Source organism: Onychostoma macrolepis, chromosome 21, assembly GCF_012432095.1.
Source record: "Onychostoma macrolepis isolate SWU-2019 chromosome 21, ASM1243209v1, whole genome shotgun sequence".
In the NCBI taxonomy this organism is placed as follows: domain Eukaryota; kingdom Metazoa; phylum Chordata; class Actinopteri; order Cypriniformes; family Cyprinidae; genus Onychostoma; species Onychostoma macrolepis.
In genome coordinates this window covers 19,384,079-19,410,115 of record NC_081175.1, presented here as the reverse complement: position 1 = coordinate 19,410,115, position 26,037 = coordinate 19,384,079, and the positions used below count along the sequence as shown (strand labels likewise).

Sequence of the window (26,037 nt, the reverse complement as noted above, 5' to 3'; positions counted from 1 at the left end):
AAACTGAAATATCACATGGTCCTAAGTATTCAGACCCTTTGCTGTGACACTCATATATTTAACTCAGGTGCTGTCCATTTCTTTGATCATCCTTGAGATGGTTCTACACCTTCATTTGAGTCCAGCTGTGTTTGATTATACTGATTGGACTTGATTAGGAAAGCCACACACCTGTCTATATAAGACCTTACAGCTCACAGTGCATGTCAGAGCAAATGAGAATCATGAGGTCAAAGGAACTGCCTGAAGAGCTCAGAGACAGAATTGTGGCAAGGCACAGATCTGGCCAAGGTTACAAAAAAAATTTCTGCTGCACTTGAGGTTCCTAAGAGCACAGTGGCCTTCATAATCCTTAAATGGAAGGCGTTTGGGACGACCAGAACCCTTCCTAGAGCTGGCCGTCCAGCCAAACTGAGCTATCGGGGGAGAAGAGCCTTGGTGAGAGAGGTAAAGAAGAACCCAAAGATCACTGTGGCTGAGCTCCAGAGATGCAGTCGGGAGATGGGAGAAAGTTGTAGGAAGTCAACCATCACTGCAGCCATCCACCAGTCGGGGCTTTGTGGCAGAGTGGCCCGACGGAAGCCTCTCCTCAGTGCAAGACACATGAAAGCCCGCATGGAGTTTGCTAAAAAACACCTGAATAAGATTCTCTGGTCTGATGAGACCAAGATAGAACTTTTTGGCCTTAATTCTAAGCGGTATGTGTGGAGAAAACCAGGCACTGCTCATCACCTGTCCAATACAGTCCCAACAGTGAAGCATGGTGGTGGCAGCATCATGCTGTGGGGTGTTTTTCAGCTGCAGGGACAGGACGACTGGTTGCAATCGAGGGAAAGATGAATGCGGCCAAGTACAGGGATATCCTGGACGAAAACCTTCTCCAGAGTGCTCAGGACCTCAGACTGGGCAAGGTTTACCTTCCAACAAGACAATGACCCTAAGCACACAGCTAAAATAACGAAGGAGTGGCTTCACAACAACTCCGTGACTGTTCTTGAATGGCCCAGCCAGAGCCCTGACTTAAACCCAATTGAGCATCTCTGGAGAGACCTAAAATGGCTGTCCACCAACGCTACCATCCAACCTGACAGAACTGGAGAGGATCTGCAAGGAGGAATGGCAGAGGATCCCCAAATCCAGGTGTGAAAAACTTGTTGCATCTTTCCCAAAAGACTCATGGCTGTATTAGATCAAAAGGGTGCTTCTACTAAATACTGAGCAAAGGGTCTGAATACTTAGGACCATGTGATATTTCAGTTTTTCTTTTTAATAAATCTGCAAAAATGTCAACAATTCTGTGTTTTTCTGTCAATATGGTGTGCTGTGTGTACATTAATGAGGGGAAAAAAAAGAACAAATGATTTTAGCAAATGGCTGCAATATAACAGAGTGAAAAATTTAAGGGGTTCTGAATACTTTCCGTACCCACTGTATGTATATATATATATATATTTATTTATTATACACACACACACACACATATACATACATACACACACACATATATATATATATATATATATATATATATATATATACACACCATACACACACTTTTCTTTCTTGAACTTCTGAAGGATGAAACTGCAGGGAAAGTTTTTTTTTTTCTTTTTATTTTAAAACAAAAACATTCTACAAACAACTTTGCAACAGCAAACATTTTACATTCATAAACGAGCAAACAATTGTCTAAGGGGAAAATAGAGATACAAAACTTCTACTCATAGAGAGATATTGAGAAAATGAAGCAAGAGCGAGCACCGAGGCATGCGTCTTTGTTAGGCGTCAAGGCAGGAACAACATGGATATAAAACTAAAAAAAAAAAAAAAACGATAAAAACCTCTGAAAACGGAGAAACCGCTCCGAGGTAAAAACTCCTGCACCTACATCTGAAGAGACACTCAATGTTAAATTCAGTGCAAAAAGATGGAAGATGTGTAGAAAAGCCTGTGAAGATGTGGAAAAAGGTCCCTTGAAATTGATGCAGGTTTTTTCTCTTGCTATTCAACTCTGTCAATAGGTGGCAGTGCCTGCACTGTACGACAGCTCTACAATTGCATAATTACATGGGGAAGGGTGGGGTGGGGTGCATTTTGTTCTGATCTAATTTCAGCTTTAACTCAAACAACTCTGTTAAAAGGTAAAGCTGATCTGAGATCTGTTCTGAAAATATCATATTTCATACACCAATACAGCTACATAGCTATACAGCCGAGTCAGTTGTCACAGCTCATTTACTGCTACGTAAATGAATTAAGAAGCCCTTTAGATAATATATACTCCGCTTGTTCATTTTCATTTCAATTTGTTCCTTCGGTTTGGTTTTTAGGCAGTACTTCATTATGTTGTGCTCTTAGGGCTTCCATAAATATATATCTTATTAGTTTCGTTTAATAGAATTCTTGACAACTATTTACAAACTAGACGAAAGGCAATTAAACTAAGTAGTTTGTGGATGAACATAAATTTCCTTCATCTTTTAACTATCTAAAACACGTACCTGTGCACTACCGCATATAAAACAAGAACAGCGAGCAGAAGTTTGAAATGCCTCCTTATCCTCGATATTAGTTCAATCTGTGGAAGCAGATACAAGCGTCCAAGAGATACTGACCGTGGTACTCTTTCAAGCTTTTCTTTATCTTTTCAGAACATGAAACGACAACACCATTAGCTGGGAACGTAAAATCCACAGCGAAGGACACGTTTTGTGATTCATATAAGAAGAAATTATGTGTCTGTAGTAAGTGACACACTCGGGGTAAATGCAGAAATGCCTTAGCTACAGAAAACTATATGAAGATGGCACTAAATCTGCTTGTGAAAGGACAAGAATTTGTCTAGTGAACATCTCAGTCACGCCGCCTGAAAGGCGGGATAAATGCTTCAGGAACACTTACTGTAGGTGAATATTGGTAACAGGTATAAATAATACGTAATTACACAAAACAAATAAATACATCACTTATTTAAATATAAATAAGGAAAACGGAACAGGCAAGAAAGGTCGAGAAGGTTGAAAAACATCCCGTCCTTGCACAAAACAGATGAAGTAGGGTCATTTGTGGGGAACAAAAAAAAAATTGAAATCACCTTTCACAGACTGGCAAAAAAAAAAAAAAAAAATCATGTTCTGAACTTCAAATGAAACCCTAAAATGCTGGCATACGTCTGAAACTCCAAAACTCAACCTGAAACAAGTTCTAAACTCATCTTGAAGCATATTTGTTCTTTTTTAACCGAGTTTAACAAGGTTTGTAGCTAAGAACAGAAGTGATTCTCTGCAGAAATACGACTACATGTAGTGTGAAGCTTGTGAACATCTTCAATTTGTGCCTGTCAGTACTAAATACACTTGTTTTAGTTTGAACATCTGGCGTAACCAAAGGTTTAATGACATCTATACGTAGGCTTTGGACCAACCTGTAGTTTAAAAGCCTGAGGCCAGTGCATTGAATAACACTACAATGCACTGTTGAGAGGGAACATGTCGCCCTCTGCTGCTAGCCAGTGTAAATCCTCAAAAAAGGTCCAGTGTTGGCTTCTAAACCCAACGTGGGCGCTACAGAGAGGTGATTCTCCAATGTCTCCATAACAGGACATCAAGTTCATGCCATGAGACCCACAAGACCCACTGGGGAGAAATCAAAACGAATGTACACCTCTCCATTATTTAGTTCTTGTACACAACAAATATCTTGCAGTCTGGAAGAGACATCACTCATATTTGTAGTAGCCTCGTTCAACAGCCTTGGAGGCGATGTGTTCTGCTGAATACCGCTGGTCCAGGTCTAGCAGAGCCTGTAGTAACGTGTTGATGTTTGCCCGCAGGCCCTCTTTTTGCATCCAAACCCGCAGCAGGTCGTAGACTTTGTCCACAGGGTGCTGCGTTTCGGCCACCTTGATGGCGTTGTCGCTCACGCCGATGCTACGGAAAAACTTGTTGTGGTACCGCACATCCAGGGTGTCAAACAGGTCGAAACTCTTGCTTAGAGACTCCTCCTCACCTATTAAATCAGAGCAATAAGACTTCAGAACATGTCTAATGGACCTTTTGGAATATGAACTTGAAAAGAACCAATTATATTAATGAAGAGGGTGCGTTCTGTACTTGTAATTAGGGTTAGGATTAATTCAAATAGAGAATTAGTTGTATATTTATGTTCTTTATTTTAAAGACTACCATTAACAAGTTTTTTGGGGTCAGTATTTTTATTAAGTAATTCATATTTTATTTAACGAGGATGCATAAATTCATCAAAAGTCACACTTATGACAGTTGTTTTCCAGAAGTTTTTCATTTCAATTAAATGCTGTTCTATTGAACATTCTATTTAAAGAATCCTGAACAGTTTCTACAAAAATTAAGCAGCACAACTGTTTTCAACACTGATATTATTGTTTCTTGAGCCACAAATCAGCATGTTAGATGACCTCTGACAGATCATGTGACCCTGAAGACTGCAGCACTGGCTGCTGAAAATTCAGCTTTAACATTGCAGGAATAAATTACATTTTAAAACAGAAACCTGTTATTTAAAATTGTAATAATATTTCACAATATTACTGTTTTTACTGTATTTTTGATCAAATAAATGCAGCCCTGGTGAGCATAAGAGACTTATTTAATTAAAAAAATAAAAAATTCTGACCAACCCAAAACATTTGAATGGTAGCGTATCTTATTTTTATTAGTATATACTTGTTTTTATTTTCTTTCAGTTCCATTATGTTTTTTTTTTTTAACATTTGCACTCTTAAAAATAAAACAAAGAAAATAAATAAACAACACATCTTTCTATTGCACTCTGCTAATTCATCTTTTTACAAATGAGTCTAAACTCACAAACCGAAACACTGTGATGTCTAAATTACCATCTGACCCGGTTATTGAAACTTTAAAGTCACATTTACTCAATATAAACCAAGAAATGTTGTTGTCATGTTGTAGTTATGTATTCTCCAAATATTGTGTCTGAGAGAATAATATCTTACCAAGTAAAGGAACAAGTCTTCTGGGAGGACCATCATCCTATAAAATAATAATAAAAAAAATCTGGTTTAGCAATGTTGTGAATTTACTTCATTTTTAGTAAATAAAGATTTCTGCTTGGGAACTAGGATCTTTCCACACATTTGTAGGCACTATCTTGTCATTTCACTGAATTTTGTTGGTTAATGACTGTGTGATTAATCCCAATTTTTACTAACCCGTGCCCATGGCTCTGTAACTGTGTCCGTCTGTCTCGGGGCTGGGGGACTCGATCGTGGCGATTCCTCATTGTAGACTGCAGGAGGGAGAGCAGATAGACTGGTTTGGGAAGAGCTGGTAGTGTTTGGCAAGCTATCGCCCAATCCCCGGTCCTCATCCTCCACTGGTATGCTCTTGGTGCCTGTTTCCTGCGTTTCTTGCGTCAACAAGGGGCGGGACTCTGGGCGCTGCCCCACTTCAATCTCTAATCCAGCATTGCGGCTGTTTTCTTGTTCCTCTTCTGATCTTGGATGCTCATCCTAAGTGACGTCAAGAACAACAACAATTGATTAAACATTTAAGTTGAAGTAAGTTTAATAAAAATGTTTTTTTTTTTTTTTAATTATATAATTAAATATTTAGAAATTAATTTTAATTATTTATAAAAAAAAAAAAATTGATATACATGGCAATATTATATATATATATATATATATATATATATATATATATATATATATATATATATATATATATATATATATATATATATATATATATATTTTTTTTTTTTTTAAATGTAAAGTTTATTTGTGGCATGAATAATATTAACCCAATTCATCTAATAAATCAAAATAAGGCATGAAAAGCCAACCAACACTTACAATAGAAATCTTCACATCATTCAAATCACCAGGAGTGTCTGAAATAAAGTTGATAGAAAATATGTCCATAAAAATATGTATTTAAAGTAATTTCAATAGAAATACATTTGATTTTCCACTCTACAAATCTATGCCATAATAATGTGAATGCATCAATTGTTATACAATGTACTATTCAGCCACTGCAGTGTTATTCAATACAAAGATTAAAAAAGGATTTTTAACATACCGCTTAGTTGACGTTGACGTCTCTTATAGAAGAAAATCATTCCAACCACAATTGGTATGATCAGCAGAAATAAAACTAATATAACAACCGCTGAAAGAAAAGAAGATTAAATGAAATATTTCCTTCTGTTCACGATTACATGATGTAGTGTAATTAATGTCAAGGTTCAGTCACTTTCATTTCAAGTTAATTTTGGATTTCCATATGCAGATGCTTGCCTTACCTGTAGTAACAGTGCTATCTGATGCCGAAGGCTTGTCCGTTGGGCCTTCTGTCGGAGGAGAGTTTCTCTTCCTGCACTTCGTATTGGATGTCGCAGTGCAATGGCTCACTTCTTCCTCATCAGCTTTGCACCTGCAAAACCACAGCCAAAAAGAAAAGGTGTGAAGCTAAAGGCCTAAAATAGGAGTCTTTAAATGATTGTCATTATGAATAGCACAGTAATAGCCTCAGGGGTTAAAGGTGGAGAGAGTGAATCAGTGGGAAAGGGATCTGACTCATTGAATGTGGTGATCTAAAGCAGAGGCTGAGGCTGAAAAGTTAAGAGAATAGAAGGTGGGAGCATCAGAGCTGTCTGCTTTCATCTGGGTGTTGTGCTGCAGATCAGAGGTCAAATGGGAAGAGCACGTTCCAGAGGAAAGGAGGAACTCACTTGGCGCATTTCTTGCACACTTCGCAGGGCTCGTCCGGCAGGCAGAAGGTACTGGGTTTGCATTCACACTTGGTGTTGCTTGTTTCGGTGCATTCTGCAACCACGATCTGATCTGTAAAAGGAGGAAGAGAAGCAAAAAGGTGAGGGAGGGAAGAATGAAGAAATCAGAACAAGTGGGAGAGAAGCGATGGACCTAATGGTTTTTGCCTCAGCAAACAGTTCAAATGCAATGAATGTTGGATCAATCCAGATTTGATTCAGATTCAGAGAGAATGATTTAGAGTCTGTTACTACTAACATCTTGCCTCTGAGAACAGCTGGAATAGAAAGAAAGTCTTAACACACATCAGAAGGGTGAACTGAATGATTGCATCAATCCAGATTCAATCCATATGCTACAGTAAGAGAATAATTCAGAGCTAGATTTAATCCAGATAATAAAAAAAAAAGAAGAAATTCTATATATTATCGTTACAACTAGCACCTGTCCCAGAGAAAATACGAAATGCACCTTTGAAGGGTTAAATGTCAGATAAATCCTGATCCAATTCCAGATTTAATCCAAATTTCGATTAAATAATACAATGTATGCATTTTAAAACTAATTTCTGCTTCATATCAGAAGACAGTAGAAATGCACCTCTTCAAGGTAAAATGAATTGTATACATTTCAGATAAATCCATATCCTGATCCAGATTCAATCCAAATTTAGATAAAACAAGATTCATAGCATTATTATTAAAACTAATTTCTAAGACGACAGCTGAAATGCACCTCTGCAGGGTAAAGTAAGATATTTAAATTTTTTACAAGATATTGACATAAATCCAGATTCAGCCCAAAATTTAAATTATTTAGTGTTTAAATTAATGATTGGTCAATGTTCAGTCAGTACAGATCCAGTTTAAGTCCAAAATCAGATTCACTTGACATTCAGTACAACAACAAAAAAAATCTGCCTCAGAGAATGGCTCAACTGCATGGAAAGCCTTTATCAACACACCCTCGTGACTCAGCAAGCAGAAGGGCTAACCTGGGAGTGATTAATTGTGCAAAATTAATACCGAACAAGACGCCACATGATACAGGCACGCCCAGCATCATCCTAAAACATACGCATGCACACAAACCCAGAGAAGAGACACAAAGGTGCGCATAAACAAGAGGATAGATCAGTCATTCATATACACACACAAATGGCTAGTGAAAGAACACAGGAGTGGGGCCACACCCAGGACGTGTAACATTAGGAGATCAAATTCCCAGGAGTGAGGTGTCCAGCACAGGAAACACGAGACTCGGCTCTATTCATGGGGCCTGCTTATGTCCCTGTCCTCTTGAGAATCCTATGGGAGGCTCATTGTCTAAACGGGCGAGCAAGATTTTGTTTATACGAATATGTAATGTTTACAACAGAGTTTGGATCTGAACAAGCAGTAGGGTCTTGTGGGAAAGAGTGTTTAGGTAAATCAAACGATTTAATAAACGGTAAATGTGGCTGTCCAATCAAAATAAACAGCACTTTAATGGATGGCTTTGACTTCATAGGAACCAGAGACAGACTAAATAGCTTTGCAGAAGAATGGGCTGTCACAGCAGAGCTCTCTGCGATGGGTTCAATGTGCTTTAGATGTTCCTTCTCACTTGGAGATCACAGTATGCCGCACATTTTTCCATCCTGTACAAAAGGCAATTCTGAATTTCCAAAAGCAAATAATTCTGATGCCAGTCCAGCTGTGTCTTCTGAGATTTTTTTTTTTTTCTAATTTATGTTTTCCGACAGCAGATTCAGAAGTTAATTGTTTGTCCAGTAGTCACCAGCGATGGGTTGTGTTGCTGCCTTCCCAGCATGCCAAGGACCATGTGTGTTCCATTATTCATTCGAGATGTATAAATGTTACATTCCTGAGTGCTCTGCTTCTCTAGAGAGTCAGTGCAGACTACAGATGGCTGTCTACTGGAAAACTCAACAATCAATTACAAAAGCAGAAGGTTGAGATTTCTGTACCTCCAAGTGCCAGTCACAGGCCTGACTCATAAAGTTACTTTAAACAACTATAAGAGAAAGATCTGGCTTTGCCTTTTACATGCATCTAATTGTGATATTGACTCAAACTCGGGGTAAATGACCGGTTTGGAGAGGAAAGTGGAGATTGTTACCTCTGTGGCACTGGCTGCACTGCAGACACTGATCCATGCCTGTGGGGTGTTCGGCATATGTGCCCTTCTCACATGGAGCGCAAATGCCCTTCTCCTGGTCACTGCTACACTTTTGTTTCACATAAGTGCCTGTGAATGGAAAAAACAATGTGACAGACATTAGATCTCAAGACATTGTATTGGGAGAGAAAAAAAAAAAAGAGCAGAATAGGAACAAGTTCTTGTTTAGAATCAAACTCATTAATTTTTATGCATGTTTATGACAACAGTCATTAAGTGTCATTTGCTCAGTTATGTCATTTTTAATGCAAAGATGACATTATTTGACATAACCCTACCCCTACCCCATAACAAAGACATCTCAAACAATGTCATCTTTGCATTAACTGAGCGAATGATACTTAATGACTGTTGTCATAAACATTCATAAAAACCCTTCATATTCATGACATGTGTCATGTCATGATTATGAAGGTGTCATGTCAGTCTTATGCAAACCCCTTCAAGTAAAGTGTAACCGATTTTTCTTAGTATAAATGCTGACACCAATGATCTAGTATTAAAATATTAATTAGCATTACTCATATGAAAAATGCATTAAGTAAAGTAAGCTTTTAAGTAACCCTTTCCCCCCAATAAGACCACAGAATATAAGATTTAGATGTTTTATGCAATTTTGAGTCCTGTTTAAAATACACGCCACCTTTTTGCCACAATATTAAAATGTTTTTTTTTTCTTGGTACATATTCTGACACCAATTATCTAGTTTTAAATTATTAATAATAAGCATGTATCATATATCAAAACATTTTAAGTAACCATTTAAACTTTCCTTTCAAGAATATATATATTTTAAGTGTAGTTATGCCATTATTTTTCATTGAAAAAAAAAAAAAAAATTTAATTCTCTCATTATATCTTTTGTTTTATATGGTTTTAACCATGGTAATGAGAAACCATCCTGTGATTATCATGGGCTTAATAGAAAAAAAACTACACAAAAATGAACAGTTTTATTACATTCCACATATTCTCTCTGTAATTCCCAATACTATATTTCCAAACTGTATGTTGCGATTTGGTGATTTAAGCTGCTCTTCATGTTTGCAGAGAGCGAAACACAGGCCTCCATTCCTGTTATTCTGGATCTCCAAACACCTCCTTCGACAGAAACCTTACAATACCTCTCAACAGTCACAACTCTATGGTGAACCAGAGTTTTATAAATAAGAATACTGAGTTTTAAGCTAATCAATATAGTTCTATAAAATAACCACTTTATTTCTGTTCATATTTTCATCAGAGAATAATACTCTTAATAGCAGCACTGACAGATGTTTGTCAGCACCTAATCAGCATAGCCTGGAAAGCATTTTTAAACATCTTGAAAACCAGTGTATGCCTTAATTTACTTTAAAATCTTCGCTTTGAGCGAGTTGAGTCATTTGTGTTTACAATACTTGCCTTTACAAGGGAAGTTCTCACGGTTTGACAGGAATGTCAGAGATGGATCTTCACTGCTACTTACCAGCTTCACAGTTCTTGCAGCAGAAGCCGATGTGAGGGTATTCCTGGTTCTCCATGCAGTTCAGCTGTCTTGCTGTGCGGTTTTGGAGGTCTCCTGCAAACCCAAGCTCTGCCGCTCCATGACCCACATGAATCAAAGCAACGATAATAGGGACCTAGAAAATGAGAGAGAGAGATTTTTCCATATGCATTCATGTATCCCAGTGTGTACTTGGAAATATTTTGGTTTTGCTTTGTTAAATCTGAAAAACAGAAATAACAAATATTTAAAATAAAAATATAATATTTTAGAAAATATTAGGATTAGGTTTGTTAGTAGAGTAATATATGTATCATATTGAATGCATTTTGTAAACACATTGATGCATTCAGTTACTCAAAATTAATTGAAAATAAATAAAAACAAAAAACTAATTAGAAATACAGTTGAATTAAACTAAGTTCAAATATCACAGGAATAAAGACTGCAAATGACTTGTTAAATGTTTCATCTGAATTTCATTCATTAATTAATTTATTGCCGTTGTTGCTAATGAATGGGTATTTGAGCTTTACTTATGGGGCTGTGGAGGCACACAAAACAAAAAAAAGTCTGGGAAGAACAGCAGATAAGAGGATTCTTCAAGAGAAATACCACTTTTATACTTTCACACGGCTGCAGACGTGCACTTTCACACACATTTAGCCTTCTTTTCTCAGTTCCAGAAGCAAACAGAGAGGTATTCTGAGTTCTCATAGCTGACCTTGTGTAAGCAATCTAGCATTTAATTCAAACCATCTGATGTGCACATCTGCAGAGCAAAGCAAATTAACAGAGCAGGAGAGAGTCTTTTCCTGGACCAGAACAAAACAACCTACCCTGACAAAACGCACATACACAGAACTCTGCTGTGGGATCCATGGAAATAGCAGTAAACGTCTAAAAAACAATTTCTCAAATGGTGGGAAGTAAGTAAGTTTTGACAAGGTCACCGACAACAGTGCGAAACAATGCTAAATGCAAATAAAAAGCAACTAATCATATAATTATACATATTTAGGCATGTCAACTCGGGAAAACAAAACAAGTCCAATAAAATTTGTAACTGACAAAGGCATGCAAATAAACTCAACAGTAATTCATCTGTCATTTGGACCTAATTCTTATGATTCATTAGTTTAATTAACCATTCAAAAATCTCATGTTTGAATCAGTTTGTTGAATCCTTCATGGAATTAACTCCACCAGTGGTGGTTCCTGAATCAATTTGATTACTTTTTTGTACTTTGAGTTTCATTTCAATCAGTTCATTAAAGGCTCACTGTCCATATGACAATGCATATTTAAAACTGCACGTGTACAACAGATATTTTAATAAACATGTATTACATATGCTGCCCTGTAGCAAAACTGCATGGTAATTTTAAACTCTTTAAGTTCTCAGCCTGTTGAATTGGAACATATTCTGTGGAAAATGGTCATGTAAAACTAAATTATGACTGCTTTGGTGCAAGAAACCTTGACTAACATTATAAGTGGACTTTAAGGGGGAGATGCTACAAAAGCGCTTCTTTTTAACATCAAATACGGCACTATAAACAAATGTTCCCAATGCTGGTCAATGGCCAGTCAGTTCGGTATCTCTGTCTTTTTGTCTCAGAGGATAATAGGAAATGTAGGCCGTTAGATGGAGCCGGTGGTGTCGAGTTGCCACTGAGGTGTATGGCGGTGGTGTTGTGTGTCTGGGAGAATGTGGGTCATTTGAAGTGGTGGCTCTAAAGTGTGTTGTTTAGCCGTAAATGAGGCCTTCTCATTGTGACATGCTGAAAAGAGGGAGAAGAAAGAAGGGGTGCCTCAGGGACCGAGTAAAGTGCTCGTCTGAAGTAGAAGACCCCTGCTCCTCATGCACAGTCCATACAGAGCTGCTGTTGACTCCCTCACACACACACACACACACACATCTCTGTCTGCTCACAACGACCCCCAAATATCTCTTCTTTTCTCTCATTTGACTTGCACACACACACACACATACAAAGAAAGAATGAAAAGCAACCACCCTATCACACTCCTTTTCCTCTTAAACAGACACACATATACAGAACAACCCTTGCTTCTACTTTTCGCTATCTCCCACACACATTGGCTTTCTTTGAACATGTCTGTTAGACACTCATTCACCATATGGATGTGCTCTGATATACACACATGCATTCCCACACATCTCTTTTATCTTGAACACTTTGCATTTAACTGAAACCTCACAGCTCTATCTGGAGGGTTGTGCTGCTTTTCTCAGTAGTAAAATATAATAACACGTCCTGTAAAATTGCTAAATTTTATCAGCGTAATTAAAGATGGTAAACTTGTAAAATCCCAGCTTGATGTACAAATATTTTTAGGACAGTGGTTTTGCTTTATGATGCTGGTTGGACATTCACGCCAAAGTAAACTAATGCCCATGAAACCAAACACTGAAATCTTTTAATATGCAAACTGATATGATTGGCCAATCATTGTTTACCAATATAATGAATGAGCACTGTTGTTGATGCCTCAAGTTCATAAATATGCAGGATGTGACATAATCATGCTGAATTCTGAATTACCTATTTTTGTAGCTGTGTTTGCAAAAAAAAATTAAAATAAGTGCACTGAGAACTGTATATTATTTGTGAAAATTGTAAATGAAACGGTACAGATTTTAACAATAGCATGCTTCGTTGTTGTCTCAAATGATGACACTGAACATTTAAAAATAGCATTTTTAAAAGCCTTTTTGAATTAAAACATTAATTGAAGACCATTCGAGTCAATGATAATAGGCTACATTTTTAAAGTCGTTACTTATGCTCATTAAGGCTGTATTTATTTGATAAAAACATAGTAAAAACAGTAAAATTGTGAAATATTATTACAATTTAAAATATATTTCAATACGTTTTAGAATGCAATTTATTCTTGCGATTGCAAAGCTATATTACAAATTTGCCATTACTCCACATGATCCTTCAGAAATTATTCTAATATGCTTATTTGGTGCTCAAGAAACATTTCAATGTTGAAAACAGCGGTTTTTCTTGCTTGCTTTCTTTTGGAAACCATCATACTTTTTTCAGGATTCTTGAATGAACAAAGTTCAAGAGCATTTATTTGAAACAGAAATCTTTTATAATATTTCTAAATGTATTTGCGGTTACTTTTGATCAATTGAGTTCATACTGTATTAAAAAAAATAATAATAATAATGGAAGTGTATAAAATGTAAGTGCATTGCATTGTGGGACTATCCCATGCAGTACTTGTACTACACATTTGTTTTGCAAATCTTCTGAGCATTCCATGCATGCAAAAAATTGCTTGCTGCATACAACATAACAAAAGTAGCATGCTATTCAGTAGCCTTTGATTCCATGTGCTTTTCACTGTTTAGTCAATAAGTTAAGCTACATTGCTGGTCACAAACTGCAACAGAAAAACTTCAAACGTTGACAGTGTAATATTATGTACTAATATTTGTAGAATAGCAACAGGGTTTCCAAAACAGAAGAGGAATCAGAGAAGACATACCGCAGAGGAGAACAGCAGAATGCTACTTGTAAACTAGTATCAAATAGAGCTGAACAGCTGCGTTAAGACACCACAGAGGACCAGGGGTATTAGAGAATATGGCGATACGTGCTACAGTGTGCAACACAACCAGTAAAACGAGGTTCTCAACAAATACCGCATTGTCAAACCACAGATTTGAATGCTAATCCATCTTTAATAGCTGAAATATCACAACGGCCACAGTAAATCAACTCAAAAACAGAGCAGAGACTCAATTCGGGGCTGGAGATGCAATGTTTGGAACTCGGAGGAGGGTACAATGGTCTTCTTGTTGGAAGACGGACTGAGACTATCAGCCTCCAGGGGAATCGAGATGCCATCGAGTGTCCACACAGACAGTAAAACCACTCGAGACAATGAAATGAGTGCGGGCGAATCGAATGCATGTGTGAGAGTTTCTTGAGCGAGTATGTGTGTGTGTGTGTGTTGGAGGGAAGTCTGAGACAAACTTTGGCTCCAGTGGAGCTCTCTGGATGTCAGCCATGCCTTGTTGTTCTAAGGGAGTTTCCTGGATTGAGCAGCGCTGTCGAGCCACACTCTCTCCGCGCTCACGTCAGACTTTCCACAGACGTTCACATGCACACACACGCACAATCGCACCATTTAGACGCAGCCGTCAGGAGGTGGGGTCAGAGAGCGACGGCTATGGAGTGCTGGAGGAATTTGAAAAGAAAAGGAGAAGGGGACAAATACAATAGACGGAGTGTGAGAAGCCCAGAAATGGCGCAAAACGTAGGGCAGGCGCATGGGAAGGCATGGCAGAGAGGAACGACGAGTGAAAGAAGAGAGAGATTCCTGACTCTGAACGGACACACTGAAACCATTCAGACAAGTGGAACATTAAAAGTCACACTAATGAGCTACAGTACTCGCTCTTTTACACCCAAACACACACACACACACACACACACATACCGCAAAGACTGAATTTTCCCAGACAGGATGAAAAGCACACATATCAGTTGCTGCAGCCTGAAAAATTAGTAGCTGCATTAATGTCCGACACCTGTTCCGGACCCCCTTGGCACATGCAAACCCATCTGGGTCAAAGTTCGCTGATTTACCAATGACATCACCCACCAATGACAGTGGAGCCTGTCTGACAGACGTCTACGCCAAGCGCTCGTTAAAAAGCAGTCAAACTTTTTCCTGACTGCGCTTGTGTGTGTGAATGCTATGGAAACTCCATGTCTCCATGGCGACACGTCTGATCCCGGGACAGGTGGTGTTTTTTTTTTTCTTTGGAGAGGCATGGATGGGGAGGCTGTGGGGGCAGTGACATCACTTCCTGTATCTGCACATTCCAGATCTGGTGAATCACTGGATGCCAAAGCAGCACTAGAACTAACTTGTCAGCTTTCTTGCTGACAGCTCATAGTGAAACTATTAACAAACAAGGAACATTAGACGTCATGACATGACTTTCTGGAATGAAAAAAAAAAGTGTTTTGATGTGCTTTTGCAATTATAGCCACACCTTTAGAAGATTTTAGTAAAAAAAAAATAATAATAATATATATATATGTACAGTGACTTCCATGTTGCTTATACCTCAATACAATCTAATTTTCAAGCATGTCTAAATTCTTTTTTTTTTTTTTACTGCTGGTCTGTCTTCATTTTCACTGACCTTGACACAAACTATAAATGTAATTGTTTTACGAATATTAAATGCATATATTTTAGATTTTCTTTTACTATAATTTAATTACAATTAAATTTTTATACCATTTCATATTTTTTATTTCTCATTTTAATATTATTTAATATTTATAATCTCCCCCACCCACACACACACATACATTTCGTTTTTTTCTTCATCAAAAGTTAAGTTCTCTTTTGTATAGACAGCTGGAAATAAGCATTTTATAAAAATGTTTTACATGTTGAGTTTTCAGGAAGACAGCAATAAAAAAAATAATTTAAATAAATATGATGGCAGGCATAGCAAAACATTACTAATGTGTGTACTTAAGATACAGTCATAAGTTAAATAATAATAATAATAAAACAAACTAGTGCTAACTCTATTGTGCAAGCCACAGTTTCATAAACTGACCAGAACTCACTTACTTATTTTTGAGCCCTAACAAAGTTTCCTTGGTAAAAAGAACTCAAAATTAATAAAAGCTGTTAGATCATGTACTTACAAAATATATAAACTTTACATACATAAAGTCATGCTTACTTCACTGGATTTTGTGATGCAAACATCCAGAAGACATTAGCACCCAAATATATACAATTTAGTAAAAACTACAATCAAATCCTGTCTGAATAATTACATGAAAAGACAGATCTTATGCTAATAATTGTAACTCAAACTCTGTTTAGAAAACTAATCTCTACTCTGAAAAATGCTTTTGTGGACCGGTGGTCTGGCTTTTATTAGCTAGCGCTGCTAAAAGTGAACTATTGTCTCTATTATCAGTGCTTCAAGACTATCCCGATAAACCGCTGGTGAACCATGACAAAAGCGTCTCAGTAGCGGAGGGACGCGGGTCACCCGGTAGGCATGACCGGTTAGAACTAAGATAAGACCAGAACAAAATCAACGCAAACTGGCTTCCTGCTTTCCCAGGCAATTCATTTATACAGGAGGAAACGGCAGCGAAATCTGGTTCAGACTTCAAGGTCTGCGCTCGGTTCAAATCAAACTTGTGCATTTCAGTTATCTCACAGAACATCCTCCACAAAAAAAATTAGCAGGAAACACTCACACACACACACACACACACATTCACAGCGTCCAGACGGCCTGCGGTAGGGTTTGGCCTGTAATAGGTGGTCAGGACGTAGACCAGCATGGTAACCTTAACCTCCAAGATGAGAGTCCTCCAAACCCACAATCACTTTGCTCTGGCAGCTCACCAGCATGGCGCGTTCGGAAAGGAGGGAACGCCCTTTTCCTTCTGTCTGAGTGAATAATTGTTGAATATGCAAGGAATGACTGGTGAAGATGATATGGAAGCAAGTTGCAGTTCAACAAAATAGCAGTATCCCAGATATCAGAAAGAAAGTTTCAAGTGACAGAGCTAGAAGAGAGACATAAACCAGAAGACTCACTCATAATTAAAAGCAAAACAGGTTGACCGTAAAACATGGGGGCTCCACATAGGCGCATATATATATATATATAACTGAATGAACGGCAGAGAAAGAATGAATGAGTTTTGTTTGACTGGCTGACCACCAAAGTAAACGTAATCGAGAGCGGTGGTCACACAAGAGCTCATGAATGAACCGGTTAATGCCAGTGGCAGCATACAATAAACAACCACACAACAGTTCAAAGAAACCTTTGGCCTGAATGAAAGCGCTAAGTGTGCTGGTTTCCTTTGCTACAGTTAAACAATCAAGTTTACAATGCTTACTGCCAGCTCTAAAATATTAGCCGAGAACATGAAATCTTCATTGTTTAAAAGTGCCTGTTTTCACATATGGACGGGCAGCTGTACGTCTATCTCTGTCATACACACACACACACACACACTGGCACAATCTTGGCTAGTTGACAATAGGGTCTCACAGGTTTTATTGTTTGGGGTTACAGTACGATAAGGCCGTCAGTCATTGGCGTTTGCCGTGTGTGTGTACGTGTTCAATTAGGGCTACATCCGTACTACATGCTGAACAGTGCGTTTCATTATGTATGATGATTGGAATTGACGGACGAGCAGGAGTTTTTTCCCCCTGTACTTAACAGATGATTTCTATCAGAGCTGTCAGTTAAGGGACGACACACCGTCCTTCATTATTTCTAGCGGTCCGGAACAGGAACCTTATGGAGTCATGTGCCTCAAATTATCTGCAGATTCCAGTCTTTTATGCATTATACTGCATTATACAGGCTCATCGAAAGAGGAGAATGATTGATAGGGAAAGATTGGTTTATTTGATATTTTTGACGTTTTAATTCAAAGCACAGAAATGTTGCAAACTTGATTTAAAACGCATGCCACCTGCATGAACAATATAGGCAATTTTCTATTTTTAAATAGATTTACTCCCGTGGTAAAGTGGAATTTTCAGAAGCCTTCAGCAGTCTTTGGTGTCAGATGTGACATGATATTTAAATATTTTTAAATATTATTTTTTTTATTATATTTATTAAACTAAATTATATACTGTTTATTAGTGTAGTACTAAATATAGTATATAATAAAAAATAATATATGATTTGAAAAAATATATATACACATTTAATTATGTTATATTTATTAGTGTAATATAGTATAAAATTAAATAATTTTTTATTCTATATTACATTTAACTATATCATATTTATTAATGTAATATATACATATATACACACACACACATACATATATATATATATATATATATATATATATATAGCACTGCTCCTACAAGGAGGAAAATTGAAGTAAATCAGATGATTCAACGTAGCGACGTTTTACCTTTGTAATAACTTTACAGGAATGAGGTCACAAACACATACAGCTCTGCAACATATGCAAAATTGCTTCCAAAACACTGCATGCTTTATTGACACCACAGCTGCCCTTTTGATGTAATACGCAAGTCACACACATATTGAAACTCTACCTAAACCACAGGACATGTGCAATCACACATACACTCACTAGCATCTTGGGTATGAGCGTGTGAAAATCTGTAAATGGCTCCTCTCGGGGAACACAGGAAACAGTCAGACAATGTGGAGGCTTCATTTGGAGTTCAGCTTCATGCTGGGCCACAGAAAAACACACACACAGTCTTTAACGGGAGCAAACTCTATGAATTTTTTGGCGACAACAAGCTGCACAATGATTTACCAAGCATCTAATCCTTCAAACAAAGCAATACATCGCCCTAAAAGTGTTGTTAACGTCAAGTTTAGCAACTATTACCCCAAAACCACATACTGAATGTTTTCGATCCGTAAATTCTCAAACAAGTGTGATTTCTCAGTCCCGTGGAGGTGATGAGGGGGGTTTTGACCGAACCCTCAGCCTGAGAGATCAGGCGGGCGGCCTGCTGTCCTTAGTGTGCGTGGGAGGATATTAATAGCCCCAGAAAGCCACGACAGCACAGCCTTCCACATTTCAGATTTCCTGTGGCTTTTCTGTCTTCTTTTAATAAAGAGCACAGTGAATAGAGACCAGACAGGACTGTCCTAATCTCATTCCTTTAGAAAGAGGAAGAGAGGGTGAGAGAGACAGACAGACAAAGACAATGAAAGCAAAAAAGGAATTTAAAAAAAAAAGCATGATTTACAGTGCACTTCCTGTGTAAAACCACATCTGCGGTTCTGTACAATATGTGAGGTACAACCGGTGAGATAAGTTCACACCAACCTGAAGTCTAAGAAAAGACTTAAAAATGTGTCCATCTACATTAAAACGTCTGACTAACAGTTTAACTTTCAATTCACATTCCTTATTTTCTTTCCAAACTAATTCTTATGTTTTTGAATACCCTAGATAGCATGCTTCATCTCTTGAATTACTGGTTTGGACTCCACAAGCAGAACATCTGAACTTATTTAATAATGGTATATTCGATTTACCCAAATTGTGACGCATTTTCTTTTTTTGGCAAGTAGTGTAACTTCATTAGGTGGGACAAATGAGATAAGATGCCACAGAACGAGACAGAAAAGTTCAATCCTAACAACAGCCAGAGTAAAATATCCTCTACCCATCCTTGCCAAATTTAATTAGCATTAAATATTTCCATTTCTTCGTAGTTCTTTCCATGGAAACCTTAGGAGGTAAATAGCTTGACTATGCGTCACAGATCAAAGTCTCGTCCAATGAAAAGCTTTAAAGCCTGGATGACTCAGTGACTCTTCTCTTTGTTCGACAGCCCCATTGATTATCAAAAACAGGTCAAACAAGTTTCAAAAGGACTTTATTGGAGATCAACAATCGCCTTTGCTCTTATCAAGTAGTTAATCTTTAAACTATTGAACTGTTATCAAGGAAAAACATGCGTCAATTACATCAGCAATAATACAAACAACCCGGCATAAACAACCTGTTTTTAAAACTAATCTGAGACAAGAACCTTATATAAAGAGGTATATACATTTTGCAAGATGGCATTTTAAGCTTGAAGAATATTCCCATGACACTAGGCCAATGCCATGCTGAGTTGCCTCACTCATTAGCTAGCCTCAGCTCACTGAGCTCACATCAGACAGGGGCTTTGTGCTGAATGCCTTTCCCATCACTCACACAAGCAGGAGGTTCAGTGCCGGACGCTGTTTTTTTTTTTTTTACGCTGAATGCATTCTTTCACCTATTCAAGGTGAACATTAATTCAGGCATCTGCAAATGACAGCCTAAGTAATTCTAGAGGTGTAAGGTGCTCAATTACACATGACTAAAATAAACAATTAATGACTTATAAAATAAAAAATAAGAATAAAGAAATCCAAAAATAAATCAAGGTAAATTAAAATAATAAAATAGATTAATAAAATAAAACGTGGTTTAGGCAGTGTGCAAAAAATATTGCATAGCCCCTCATTTAATACAAGCCAGTATATAAAAAATATAAAATTGATCAAAATATCCTGAAGTATATTTTAATGACATTTTTAAAAAATCTGCATTCATACTAACTAAAAATAAAATAAAAATACTAAATAAAATTAAGCAAAAAAACTAATTCTAAAAATTGTTTTAATGAAGCCTGTGCATATTTGCTCAGTGATTTAAGCTAAAATCATAGTGCAATAAATAAATAAAAATAGTCTCTTGATAAATATCAGTGAAAAAAAAAAAAGAATAATAATTTATAAGATATATAGAAATATATTTGATGAATATCAAATAAAATATAGGTAATACATAGGTTGCATCATTATTTAGCAAAATCCTCTAATCAGAACACCTGATGAATTTCAATATAGTGTTGTCATTTAGTGCTTTTGTCTATTTATAGAAACCTAAACAGTTGCTCTTTGCCCCCTGACATCAATACCAAGATAAGGTTTAACATTAATACTCCCTTCCACACGGCAAATGCACATGGAAAACATCTGCAAGGTGTGAGCAAGCTACAAACTGACACTATTATCCATTGGCTTAAATGAGACATAACACCCTCATCTAATTTCCTACAAGCAAGCACACACCCTTATTCAAGCGTGTTTGCCACAGTGGCAAGTTACCCAATCTGTGATTCACCTGTGGATTTATGGGAGGAGAAGACATAAGAATAAAAGAGCGAGTGGGTGTTGTTTTCGAGGAGGAAGGATGGCCAATGACTGTTCGATTTTAAGTCGAACTGATGAGAAATTATTGTTTGAGGACACTGGATAGGGGGTACGTGTGAACACACACACACACACACACACACACACACACACACACACACAGAAATGCACACTATTAGCGTTTTAACTGGAGTCAATGGGGGTTGAATAGAAGGGTAGCTGAATAGCAGGCGCATTGTAATATATGTAACACATCTCTGGTTCAGTCACTGAATCTGGGTGCAGTGACCTGTAAGGTGTGGCCACCTTAGAAATAAATGAAACTGACAGATGCCTCACCTTTCCTGGGACGAGCTAAATGGCAAATGAAATAAGCCTAACCACAAACCCACATGCTATCAAGACGCTTTCATTTCGACTGCAGATAATCTTTCATTTTTTCTCCCACTACTTGAACTTTTTGAAGCCACGCAACTTTAACATTTGTCACAAGGAGGATGAATAAGCTGCAAATTTTGCACATGATTTTATGACTCACGAAAATGTATGATCTCCCAATTTAACATTAAGTTTTAGGTTAACATTTTTATGAATATGTCTATGTCTATATCTTAGGTCATGTAACCACCAAGTTCTTTCACCATTTTTAAACAAGTGTTTGCCTTACTTACCTACCTATGCTATTTTCTTTTAAATAGGTAAAATATGTTTTAAACAATAAAGTATTTAAAAATGCAATTAATATAAGCCAAATAAGTCAGATATTTGCAGATATTTTTTTAATAAACAAAATCTAAAAAATAAATAAAATCTACAAAAATGTTATATAATATATCATATATTTTAAACACGTTTTTAAAAAGCTGCAAGTATAACAATTATTAAATAATTAGCAAACTACTGTTTAAAATCATTTTTGTTAGAGTATAACATGTCAAATTGCATGAAAGCATTTCATGTTAATCAAATCATTACATCTACTACTCGCCTAAAATCACTGTGCAAAAAATGCATCTCATTTAATATAAAACAAAAACATATAATATACACATTTTAAATGTTTTTAAAAGCTCCATGCATACTAATTATAAACAAAAAAAAAAAAGATAATTGAATGGAGAGTTCCCTGAAGCCTTTCATGTCAACTACTCATCAACATAACAACATCCTTGCATAATAGCCGTAAAAGTTTGAGAGCAGGATAAATGTGCTTCTCATCTTAGTATAAACACTTCTGGGCCTTGTTTATTGTGGGTAATCTAAAGCATAGACTAAGAAACAGATACGGTACGATTTCTAAAACACACACAGGCTCCCACACATTCACATCATTCTGATTACTCTGATAATGAGCGTTGCATTTAATTGCATCACGCAATCTTCTCTCTTCCTGTCTCCTTGTAAATGTGGATTCTATAAACATCTGACGGTGGAAAGTGGCTTTAAAAGGCTCCTAACGAGCAGCGGGATGTCGACTGTGCTCTGGAGTCTTTCTTGTGGATCCCGAGGTATGTAGCACATGTCCTGTTTGGATTTCAGAGCCGCTCGGAGAGATACCATGCACACTTCCTGTCCATGCCCACACCCTGGAGAACACACTCCGATAACATCGAAGGAGTGTGAGAGGGCAAAAAAAAAGTCAAGATGGGGGGAGAAAGAGAGAGAAATCTGTGCACAAAGTGAAAAGAAACAACATGTATCTGTTTGTGATCCTAAGTTATCCCAAGCACAAAAGGAAGAAAATGGAAAGACTTCAAGAGCAGGGACCCCTGCTTCGATTGTATGCAAAATGTTTGTGACTGTGGGTGGAAAAAAGTATACAAAGATCTGATTCCTGTCACTGCCATCTGTGTTGACAGGAAGTTTACAGTGGGAGCCGTACGCCTCCGTCCACCCCCTCCCCATCCGCTCTCACTGGCCCAGGAATGTTTGAGCTATGCAGACTGGCAAGGATGAGCTATCTTCATCTAGTAACCAGCCAATCAGAGCAGTCCCATAACTTAGCAAAGTTTACAGCGTCCATAAACAGTCATGTTGCAAACAATCTCTGCCCTGTCATTTCAATAAACAAACAAGGGCTTCAAAGTAGGGTGAGTTTACCTGGGACTTATGGAAACGAGAGGTTGTTGAGGTAACAGTCACTGTAAGATTACTAGTTAATATGGCCAACATTCCCTTTGATGATTTCATTATCTAATTTACTAATTAACTACTGGTTAAACTGCTTCTTTATATGAGTATATAATTACATAATACATGCATCTACAAAAAATACACTTAAGTTCAATGCAACAACCATCCTGTGTTTTTCAAGATGCTGCTTTATGGAATGTGTGATTTTAAGTTAAACATACACAGTGTGAGCCGAGCGTGGCTCTGGACTCAAGGGAAAGTTTTAAAGGTGAGTCTCGGCATTCAGTCAGTAAAGCATTTTATAGTGCCACTTTTGGCGGAGCAGAGCTGGAAAAACCAACAGAAGGGCAGTGAATGGCTCTTTCAACGTGGAATAAACTTAACACTGGCACTACTCTTAGAAAACTCTCACAAGGCAAGGTTCATAAGAGAAGAGAAGTCTGGGAACTGGTTTGCTAATTGGTTCAGCTGATGTTTTTAACCAATATTTCCACTCTTCCAACCAATATTCGCTGGGCCTCTAAAAACAGCACCCAAAATAGTATTTGCAAAAATGTAATTATTTAATAATAACAGCCATTGATTCTTAAGTGATTAGCATGCATCTTAATAAATACACATTTGAAATAAATAAAAATAAATTTGCCATATTGCAATTCATTTGAAATAAATAAATACATTAATCAATATAATTATTATTAATTATAAAATATATAATGCATATTTTTATTGTTGGAGCCTAATGATCACTTAGTTATTACTGTGTCAAAAAATAAGAATGGATAAGAAATAAAATATGTATCTGTATTGAAAACTATAGTTAACCTAAAAAAAAAAAATTTACATTTAAAAAAATTAATGCGTTTAATCTCTAGTTTTTTTAATTAAAATAAAAATAAAAATAAAATCTTGAAACACCACACATTATGCCTGTCTCACAACCTAGCTAGACAGCACTTTTTTCACATTACATTTCTCACTAAGTTGAGACAGTCTACAAGACTTACTTCTACAAAGTCTTTCAAAACTACACATGGTGACTTGTATTACTCATAACGTGTGTATTAAAAGGTTTTCTGATATTAGTCATGACTCAATATAAAAACATGGCCCCATGTTAATATTTGTAAATATTTAAGCGATCTGAACTGTGAACCACAATAAAATCTCAGCGGCCAATATGGCCAGTTCAGTTTGACAATGTTCATGATCACTATCCACTTTCATTTATGCGAAGCCTCTCACATCAGACTAAAACAGCAAAAATGACTAAATTGATCGAAATGTTGTTAAAGAAAAACAAAGGGCGCGTTTAAAATAAAATACACTTGATGTGCATCGAGAAGTCTGATCAAGTAACGCATGATCATAGACATTGACTTCGTAACATTCAAAGCGTTACGACTAACTAATCACACCAAGAATTCACATTCATAACCATGTTTGCGACCAACACAGATGAACAATGAAATTATCCAATACTCCAAAACAATCCAATACAAAACTACCCCCAACAAAACCCGTGAGATTTCTTACCATGACTTTCATCGTTGTGGACTTGTCCATCCTGTAAAGGATGGCGTGTTTTTCCGACTTTCCCAACTTTTTTTTTCTTTTACACTCCGGAAACAACGTTATCAGGACAAACTATTAAAAAAACAAGGGACAACACAAATGAAAGTACATCCACTGTTTGACGGCCTGTCAGAACCTAATCATTTTCGGCTGCTTTCTCGTGGAAACGCGGTTGGTGTAATGCGACGCTTCACTCTGATCTTATTGTCAAGTTAAAAAAATTAGACAGAGTTCGGTGACGTCACGTGACGTCAGTCTCACTGGCCAATCAGAGTGATGAAATCTCGACTAATGAAAGAGCTGTGATTTGTAGGTTGCCGTTTTACTACTGGGTCGTTCCTACAGTTCGGTGCCTTTTAAGTCTTTAATACAAGTTATGCCATTTGTAATCTTATATTAATGTTACATTTCAAACTATAATAATAACAATGGGCTTTAACAAAAAAGAAGAAGAAAGAAGAAAACCAACAAATGGCTCAAAGAGTGAAAGAGAATTAGACTAGGTTACAAATTCCTAAACACTTTACAAAACCTTACTCTGGCAATTATACAAATTAGGCAAATTTAATCATCATAATCTTATTTTGTTTTCCCTCCTCTCACAAAAATAAAGTAAAAAGCCCCAAGTTTGTCGCCGTGTAGGCAAACAATGTTGCATTCAGGATGGTTTGCCGCCCCCTCTACCTGAATAACCTATAAACTGTCATTATAAATTAACAATCTCCCTTAAAAAGACTTTGAAGGGGTGATAACAAGGGGAATTCTGATTTCAGCACAGAAGGCACAAGGTAATCCTTCATACCATGCCTCTGATGCAATGCACACGTATTGTGAAATCAGTCACTCGTGACTGAATGATCTGCTCCACTTCATCTGTAAAGGTGTGCATACAAAAAGAAATAAATGGCCTTCTTTACAAAGGTCACAAAACCAAGGGTCTTAAATGGATTATTATTGGAATGCTCAGTATTATAGTGGAATAAAAGTGATGTGGTCTTTTGCTTAGATTACTGTCAGACTCACTGTGTGCAGCTTGTGATTTCACTTCAACAGACATATAATGCATGTAGGCTCAGAAAGGTATTTGTCCTATTATAAAATATTAATTGTTATATCATAGG

At 37.0% G+C, this 26,037-nt stretch overlaps 1 protein-coding gene across 1 annotated transcript; it reads right to left on the bottom strand.

Annotated features, from left to right (window-relative positions):
• Positions 1-1,616: 1,616 nt before the first annotated feature.
• tnfrsfa (tumor necrosis factor receptor superfamily, member a) lies at positions 1,617-25,122 on the bottom strand. The gene is made up of 10 exons (XM_058758443.1): positions 24,878-25,122; positions 10,429-10,582; positions 8,900-9,028; positions 6,739-6,850; positions 6,310-6,440; positions 6,087-6,176; positions 5,858-5,895; positions 5,213-5,512; positions 4,997-5,033; positions 1,617-4,008 (listed from the first exon to the last, which is right to left on the bottom strand). Exons 1-10 carry the CDS (start codon positions 24,905-24,907, stop codon positions 3,719-3,721), a joined length of 1,311 nt encoding a protein of 436 aa, XP_058614426.1. The 5' UTR covers positions 24,908-25,122; the 3' UTR covers positions 1,617-3,718.
• Between the last annotated feature and the right edge of the window lie 915 nt (positions 25,123-26,037).